Source organism: Thunnus albacares, chromosome 17 (genome assembly GCF_914725855.1).
Source record: "Thunnus albacares chromosome 17, fThuAlb1.1, whole genome shotgun sequence".
Taxonomy (NCBI): Eukaryota; Metazoa; Chordata; class Actinopteri; order Scombriformes; family Scombridae; genus Thunnus; species Thunnus albacares.
Window position 1 is genome coordinate 27686095 of NC_058122.1, and position 8664 is coordinate 27694758.

Consider the following 8664-nt stretch of genomic DNA (forward strand, 5'->3'; position numbering starts at 1 on the left):
AGAGCTGTGGAGCAGTTTTTCAATGAGCAGGTCGCTGTATTGTTTCTCATGCGATGCAGCAGTAAACAATGTCAACAATGCAGCGTTTAAAATACTTTTATGAGGAAGGAAATGGATTCATCACGTGTGTTAGAGCACCAGGATGCACACAGTGAGTCACAGTGAACAGGCCTCAGTTCACATTAATAACACTTTGAATCCTTACTAGTGAATACTAGTGAAGTGGTGAACTGACCCGAGGATCACAACGTAACTAAGTACATTTACTCAAGTACGTAAGTATGATTTTGAGGTACTTGTACTTAAGTATTTCTATTTAATGCTACTTTATTCTTCTACTTTACTACGTTTATTTGACAGCTTTAGTTACTTTGCAGATTCACATTAATAACAGAAATATGATCAGTAAGTGTATTATGATTTATTATTAATATAAAGTAATGACACATGAATCCATTGTTATAATCATTCTGCATAAGGAATATTTCTACTTTAGGTACTTCTGGTAGATTCTGATGTTAATACTTCTGATTTAAAGTAAAAGTTTGAATGCAGAAGTTTCTGAAGTATTTCTACATTGTAGTTTTGCTTCTTTGACTGATGTCAAATATCTCAGTCGAGTTATAAGATGTAGAGACGCAGCTGTGGAATGAACCAATATCCTTCAAACTGTTGACCTTCCAGCAAATGCAATAAAGTTGCATTTTTACTATGATGGTGAAAAGTGAAGCTTTGTTTGCTCAAATATCTGTACGCTGAAACTTTTCACTTGGTTGTGTTGTTCAAAACAAGAAAAACATACAAAATATCAAAATATCTTTACCAGATTCATGGTGTTACCTACAGACAGTAGTGAAAAAAATATTCAGATCCTTTACTGAAGTAAAAATACCAATACAGCAATATAAAAATACTCCATTACAAGTAAAGTTCTGCTTTAATAGTGAAGCATCAGTGTTAGAGCAGCATGTTACTGTTGTAGCTGCTGGAGGTGGAGCTAGTTTACACTACTTTATATACAGTTAGCTAGTTTAGTCCAGTGGTTCCCAACCTAGGGGTCGGGGCCCTCCAAAGGGTCAGCAGATAAATCTGAGGGGTCATGAGATGATTAATGGGAGAGGAAAGAAGAAAAAACAAAGTTCTGATACACAAATCTGTTTTCAGTTTTTGGACTTTTTCTCTAATCTTTGATTTTTGCTGAAATATTGGATCATTTGAACATTTATTGAGATGAAACCATGTGAGAAGTTTAGAGGGAAAAATCACTATTTGGTGGAGCTGTTAACAACTCATAGACATGTGAAATGTGACCCCGACTACACACTGCTTTTTGTAAGACGTCAAAAGCCAAAAAGGTTGGAAACCACTGGTTTCATCTTTAACAATGTGTTGTATTTTAAAAGCTTGTTATATTATCCATTGTGTCAAATCTTCATCTGAAAAGAAACTAAAGCTGTCAAATAAATGTAGTGGAGTAGAAAGTACAATATTTCCCTCTGAAATGTAGAAAGCAGCATCACATGGGTACAAAAACATACTGTAGTACAGACTTGCTCCAATGATGCACATCAATCAAAGCAGTAACTCCTGTTCTTCTGCTCTCACACGCTGATCTTCACATGTCTTTCTAATTTCATTTAGCTGCATATCTTGAATGACTGAGAATCTTTTGTTTCCCTTCAGGCTTGTTTCCAGTTTTCACAGCATGTTCTTAGAGAGAGGAGTCTGGTGACGCGACTCTGCTGCAACAACTTCATCATGATCATTCAGAGTTTTATTCCAGATGGAGAATTTTAACAAATGAGCCGATTTACAGCAACATCTTCACCTCAGTGTTCGTCCTTTGAGGAAAGCATCATCACATCAGAGAGGAGGAGGAGGAGGAGTGTTGTGCAGTGTATAGTTGTATAACTGCTGTGTTAGTAGAGTCTGAGTGCAGAGCAGTCTGTCTCCCTGCGTCTCGCCACCCACAGCAGCTTGTCTCTGGACCGTCTGCTGGGCTTCACTGGACCAGTCTGCTGCTTCTGTTCACCTGCAGACGAATACAACGAATCAATACTCTCCATACAACACAGTTTACTTTTTACTGTAGAGAAAGAGAAAAGGTAAATGATCTCAGAAATGGCTCAAGATTAACAATATTATATGAATATAAAACCATCAATGTAGGATCTTTATTATTATTGGGTTTTTTTTTTTTTTTACATTTGTAGGTGATATAATGTTATCATGCAGTGTTAGGATCTGTCAACATAAATAAAATCCGCTGTCATATATATGTAATAATAATAAATATATTTAAAAATCAATTGATAAACTGTTTATGGATAAAACAACCAGATGATTTGTTCTGTCTTTTTCTTTTTTGCTTATCCAGCAAAGTAAAAAAAAATACGTGACAGATCTCTGACAGATGGAAGCAGCATTATATTTTATTTATTTATTTGGTTACATTTAAATAACGTACCTACAACGTCACGTCTCAGGACGATTTAACATCAGCTGCACATCTTATTCACACTGAACTTGGGGGGGGAAATGGATTCAAATACTCTGCTGCGTATAAAATGGAATGAGCTACAAAGAATGTGAAGTTACACTTTAATTTCACTTGAAGATTTTAAAAGGTTTTACTTATATATTTACAATCACACCTGTAATTAATTTTGTTAATGTGGAAATAACGTCTAACATGTGTCTGAGAATTATGCGTCTGTCTTTGCTTAAAGTGTTTGTGTTTAATCTTGTCCACAGGTCTCTACTGATCTCAGTGCGACGACCTGTTTAAATAAAGGATTAAATAAAAATGATCTGACTCGATGCCGGTATAAACATTTAAAACACGTTAGAACACGTTCTAGTCCTGAAAGCTCTTATTAAAACAACTCTTTGTTAATACAGATGTTTCCAATTCTGATGTTACTGTTTTTTTTTTTTAATAATAATCACACTCATAATGAGTTCTACATATTTATATTATAATTATATTGACTGTGTGTTAACTACAAACATAATTTAATGTCGCAGTTCCTGCTGTGACCACTGGAGGGCAGCAAACACTAGCAAGTCAAAAACAGAACAAAGGTATTTATTGCATATTAAAAGTGAGCCTATTATACTATTAACATGAATACTGTATGACTATTGATACCTGTATAAATAATAATGATAAATATATTTCTTATTCCACTGAATAGTGCAGCGTTGTAGTTATCATGTCTATAAATGTGATGGACATGGTTGAATAAGATTTCTATGTAGAGCTGCAACTATCGATTGTCTTCATTACTGAATAATCTGTGGATTATTTTCTTTCTACAAAATGTCAGAAAATTGTGAAAAATTACGGTTATAATTGTAAAGAGTTGACATTGATGTCTCTAAATGTCTTGTTTTGTCTGAACGACAATCAATAACCCAAAGATATTCAGTTTACTGTCATGTTTGACCAAAAAAACGCATCAAATCATCAAATTTGAGAAGCTGAAACCAGCAAATATTTGACTTTTTTTGCATAAAAAATAACAGAAATTATTATTCAATTATCAAAATAGTTGCAGATTAATTTTCTGTCAATTAACTAATTGATTAATTGACTAATCGTTGCAGCTCTGGTTAGTTTTGTTTACCGTAATTGAACCAAAGTATCCTCATTAACTGACAATCATGTATCAATGTGACACATAAAAACACTTTAATGATATGAAGAATAAAACTTAAATTCCAGCTTTCAGTTAACTTCTTAGTCTTTTAATTCAATGTACACGACTGTTGTTGTGACCTCAATGGTTTTGGTGAAATTGAGCCCGTTCACAGTCACCTGTACAGCGACCAGGTGACCCTGCTGATCATAAACATTGACCCGGTGTGGTCTCTACATTCCAGTAACTGAGCCTCTAAAAACACAGGAGTAGTTCTGCAGAGTTCACACTACCTGTCAGGATGTCGTGCTGGTGCCACTGTGTTGGTCTGCCGCTGGGCTGGTGTGGTGAGCCGTCGCTTACTGGGAGTCTGTGCTCTGTCATGTAGGTGGTCTCGTACTCAGACGGATCCGGGGGGTTGGTGATCTCTCTGACAGCCTGGCCGCTGCAATACCGAGCCCAGTTTTCTACCTTCATGTCGGCTCTCTGGAGAAAAGACGCAGGTCAAGGAGGGTGTGAGGGTTAAAAAAAAAAACAGGTTTTAGTCACCCAAAACTCAACATGCAACTCAAAAATACACACAATGACAAACATCCAAGGTTCATAAAACAGAATTCAACTCAAACATTCAACTGAACATGAACAGAATGTGATGAATCAAATGAAGCTCAAGTTCAAGTTTATTATTTGTCCCAGGTGGGAAATCTGTGCTGCAGCGAAACAAAAACATACAATACGCCACAGAAACATACAACAGTTTACACAGATGAGTAAATATCCACCTTAAACCCCCAAAATCATCACTAGAAATATGATGCACAACATCCATCAGGTCATGTGCGTCATGTAGCAGGTGGATGTGACTCCCCTCGTTGAGACCTGCTGATAGACGTCACAGCGGAGCAGAGGAGAGACACTGAGATAATGATGTAACAGACCTGTGCGCTGGTATTTAACGTTTTTTTTTTCTTCCCGAAAACAAATTATTTTTAAAATATTTGTATGAAACAAATATTCGTAAAAAAACCCCTCACTATTTGTGCTTTGCCGAATAACGTATTTGTATTCGGGCACGAGTGTTGAAGTGAGGATGTAAACTTGTGTAAAATATGCTGCAGATCCACAGAGTTTTGTCGCTTGTTTGTGTTTGAGTGAGAAAAGTATTGTGGACATTTGAAGGCTGTAGTCACTGAACGCTTTCTGTGTGAAAACAATGCAAATGTGTCACAGTTTGATCCATAATTGTTGCTGTTGTGTCGACTGTGTGAAGAGTTTTGAAGACACAGTATTGAACCATGCAGGTACCAATCATAAAAAACTGTAATACAGTCATGTTAAAATGTCAGAAAAAAACTAAATAAAGCCTTAAAATGACCTAAAAATACATTTCAGAGATGCAGATTGATTTTGGTGTTTTTCTGAAGTCATATTTGGAGTTTTGCATCATGCTGCCACTTTACTTTTTTTCTACTGGATTTGGATTTTGTTTTGCACTTGTCAACATCATTTTGAAAGTTATATAAATGAAGTTTATTATGAATGTAACTTTACCGGAGTGATGTGTTTGGGCGTGTGCACATCTGCGCTGTGTGACTGCAGCGGGCCCCGCAGCGCTGTGATGTTGTCGCTGAGGTCCAGCTGCGTCTGATGCTGCGAGGGGAAGCTGGGATCTCTCAGATGGAAGATGAGAGGACGTCCGTCAGCCGACCGGCCGCAATAACTCTGACAAGAAGAGACAAAAGAGACGAAATGAGATGATCATCCTCGGTAGATTCTTTTCACTCCAAATCAGTTATTAACTAAGTCATTTCGTCCTGTTGTGCATTGCTACTGTGCTTTTATGATTCCATCCAAATTTTATTTATTCTATTCTACATTTTTATTCATAATTATGTGCTTGTTTTTATGGGATTGTTATTTTCATCCCTCTGTGAAACACTTTGTTGTCTTTAAATGTTCTCTTTTGAATAAACGACTTTATTTCATATTTTTGTAATTTATTTACTTGCTTTTTTTTTCTTGAATTCATATACTGGTATTTATTTTTTTTGCAGGTTCCTGTCTGTCTGCTGCTTCAGGTTACAGCCAGTAGCTTCCCAGTTTGATCACCTGTTGTAGATTTTCCCTCATTTTGAAACAAGAATATGATGTGATGTCTGTCAGTGCTAAAGAAGATCTGATTGATAAATAAATAAACAGTGTTGGAGCAGAGAACTCTTTCACTTTCTGTCCTTTAGGGTTCATTTATGAGCTCTGAACCAGCTCTGCCAGTTTCCACACAGAAGTTGAGTTAAAACTAGGGATGTGTAGAGAGCCCAGTATTTGTATTTGTTGAGGCAGCAAAATTATTTGTGTTTGTATTTGTATTCGAATAAAAGCGGAAAGAGGTTTAAAAATCCTGTTTTTGTTTTTATCACGCTTTTAATTTTAGAAAATTAAAGTGTTACAATAAGTGTTCATGAAGTGTTCCCTTGGGAGCACTTCACTTGTGTCAGTAGTTCAGCTTTATCTCTGAGACCTCGTTGAGACCTGCTGATAGACGTCACAGCGGAGCAGAGGAGAGACACTGAGATAGTGATGTAACCGACCTGTGCGCTGGTATTTAACATGTTTTTTTTTCTTCCCGAAAACAAATAATTTAAAAAATATTTGTATGAAACAAATATTCGTAAAAAAAACCCCACCATTTGTGCTCTGCCGAATTACGTATTTGTATTCGGGCACATCCCTAGTTAAAACATGCAAACCTTTACATAATCTCTGACTCGTGCACGTTAAAGTGTTGGACACATCAGATCAGATATGTGAAGTTGCTGCGGACGTCCTGTGTTTGCTGACCTGGGTGTGGGTGGTGGTGTAGCAGGGTGCTGTGTCACCCAGGTTCAGGGTGCTCTGATGCAGATGCCTCGGTCTGGGGTTCTTTGCTTTTCTGTGGCATCGCGGACCGTGGCGACTCGACCTCTGCTCGCTGTCCATCACACTGTTCATGTCGTCACCTCTCAGGGCTTCTTTTCTTATCAGGAGACAAACAAGAAAACACAGAAGATGATGCACAGATGAATACAGTACAAAACCATCTAGTAAAAGTATAAAAAATACATTTTTGAATTATTTATTTAATTTAAAGATGAACCACAAAGGCGAAGATCATATATTCAGTGGTGGAAGAAGTAAAAGTTGAACTGGAGCAATGTAAAAATACTCCATTAAAAGTAAAAGTCCTGCATAATAAAATCTTACTACAGTAAAAGTACATAAGTATTATGAGCTTGATGTAGTTAAAGTATTGCAGTAAAAGTACATAAGTATTATGAGCTTGATGTAGTTAAAGTATTGTAGTAAAAGTACATAAGTATTATGAGCTTGATGTAGTTAAAGTATTGCAGTAAAAGTACATAAGTATTATGAGCTTGATGTAGTTAAAGTATTGTAGTAAAAGTACATAAGTATTATGAGCTTGATGTAGTTAAAGTATTGCAGTAAAAGTACATAAGTATTATGAGCTTGATGTAGTTAAAGTATTGCAGTAAAAGTAGTGGTTTGGTCCCTCTGACTGATATATTATTATATATGACATCATTAGATTATTAATAGTGAAGCATCAGTGTTAGAGCAGCATGTTACTGTTGTAGCTGCTGGAGGTGGAGCTAGTTTACACTACTTTATATACAGTTAGCTAGTTTAGTCCAGTGGTTCCCAACCTAGGGGTCGGGCCCCTCCAAAGGGTCAGCAGATAAATCTGAGGGGTGGTGAGATGATTAATGGGAGAGGAAAGAAGAAAAAACAAAGTTCTGATACACAAATCTGTTTTCAGTTTTTGGACTTTTTCTCTAATCTTTGATTTTTGCTGAAATATTGGATCATTTGAACATTTATTGAAATGAAAGCATGTGAGAAGTTTAGAGGGAAAAATCACTATTTGGTGGAGCTGTTAACAACTCATAGACATGTGAAATGTGACCCCGACTACACACTGCTTTTTGTAAGACGTCAAAAGCCAAAAAGGTTGGAAACCACTGGTTTCATCTTTAACAATGTGTTGTATTTTAAAAGCTTGTTATATTATCCATTGTGTCAAATCTTCATCTGAAAAGTAACTAAAGCTGTCAAATAAATGTAGTGGAGTAGAAAGTACAATATTTCCCTCTGAAATGTAGAAAGTAGCATCACATGGAAATACTCAAGTAGAGTACAAGTACCTCAAAACTGTACTTAAGTTCAGTACTTGAGTAAATGTACTTAGTTAATTTCCACCACTGACAGATGAATAGTGCAAAGTAAGCATAAAATATGGTTTTGAATTATTTATTTAATTTAAAGGTGAACCACAAAGGCAGAGATCATATATTTGTCTTCGTATTCAGCACATGTTGCATTTAATCAAAACTTAACAGAGATCAACAGAAACCACACAACATTTACTCCCCTCAAACAGAATAAAGAATGAAGACTAAATTTAATCCACATGAAGTAAATTAATGACAACACCTTCATCGTCTGCTCTGTTACTCACCTGAGATAAGTTGAGCTGCTTATGTGGAAACTTTGCTGTCATGGTGACGAGAAAACAAGAAAACCACAGTGTGGATTTCAAACATAAACACTATAAATCTGTCCTAGTTTCCTTTAAGTGTTTTCTAATAGCTGTAAATGTAAGAACTTTGATTATATCAGTCATGTCTTAACACATTGATTCTGGCACTGTGAACAGTCACAGAGTATGTTATTTCCCCCTTATCCTTATTCAGGAGCTCAGCCTTTCAGCATTGTTTTTGATTTCATGTTCAGATTTTGTAACATGTTCTTGTAAAACACTGCTCACACTCACATAGTCCCTGCTCGTACACAGATTTGCTCTGCCTCGCTCAAAACTGCTCAGCTGCACTCAGATATATCGTTGCTGTCTCCCTCTTTTTGTATTCAGGCTACTTGTGTGTGCTCGTAAAACATCTGCTCTCAAATCTTTATTTGGGAACCGTTCATCTCTCTCTCGTTTAACCTTCATATAAACACTCTAGAGACC

At 36.3% G+C, this 8664-nt stretch overlaps 1 protein-coding gene across 2 annotated transcripts; it reads right to left on the bottom strand.

Moving 5' to 3' along the window:
- Positions 1 to 1756: 1756 nt before the first annotated feature.
- On the bottom strand, positions 1757 to 8227 carry LOC122966775. 2 transcript variants are annotated; one of them, XM_044331103.1, is made up of 5 exons: positions 8155 to 8227; positions 6480 to 6654; positions 5193 to 5363; positions 3935 to 4127; positions 1757 to 2032 (listed from the first exon to the last, which is right to left on the bottom strand). In XM_044331103.1, exons 2-5 carry the CDS (start codon positions 6627 to 6629, stop codon positions 1920 to 1922), a joined length of 627 nt encoding a protein of 208 aa, XP_044187038.1. In that variant the 5' UTR covers positions 6630 to 6654; positions 8155 to 8227; the 3' UTR covers positions 1757 to 1919. The 2 variants fall into 2 exon arrangements, with proteins under 2 accessions (XP_044187038.1, XP_044187039.1); XM_044331104.1 differs by having other exon boundaries at positions 6480 to 6649; positions 8155 to 8207.
- Positions 8228 to 8664: the final 437 nt, after the last annotated feature.

Excerpts from the sequence above, each read along its gene's own strand:
- LOC122966775 (XM_044331103.1), bottom strand. The coding sequence starts at position 6,629 with ATGAACAGTGTGATGGACAGCGAGCAGAGGTCGAGTCGCCACGGTCCG. Across the intron at positions 5,364-6,479 it reads ACACCACCACCCACACCCAG|AGTTATTGCGGCCGGTCGGC; the intron begins GTCAGCAAACAC and ends TCTTCTTGTCAG. Across the intron at positions 2,033-3,934 it reads CCAGCACGACATCCTGACAG|GTGAACAGAAGCAGCAGACT; the intron begins GTAGTGTGAACT and ends ATTCGTCTGCAG.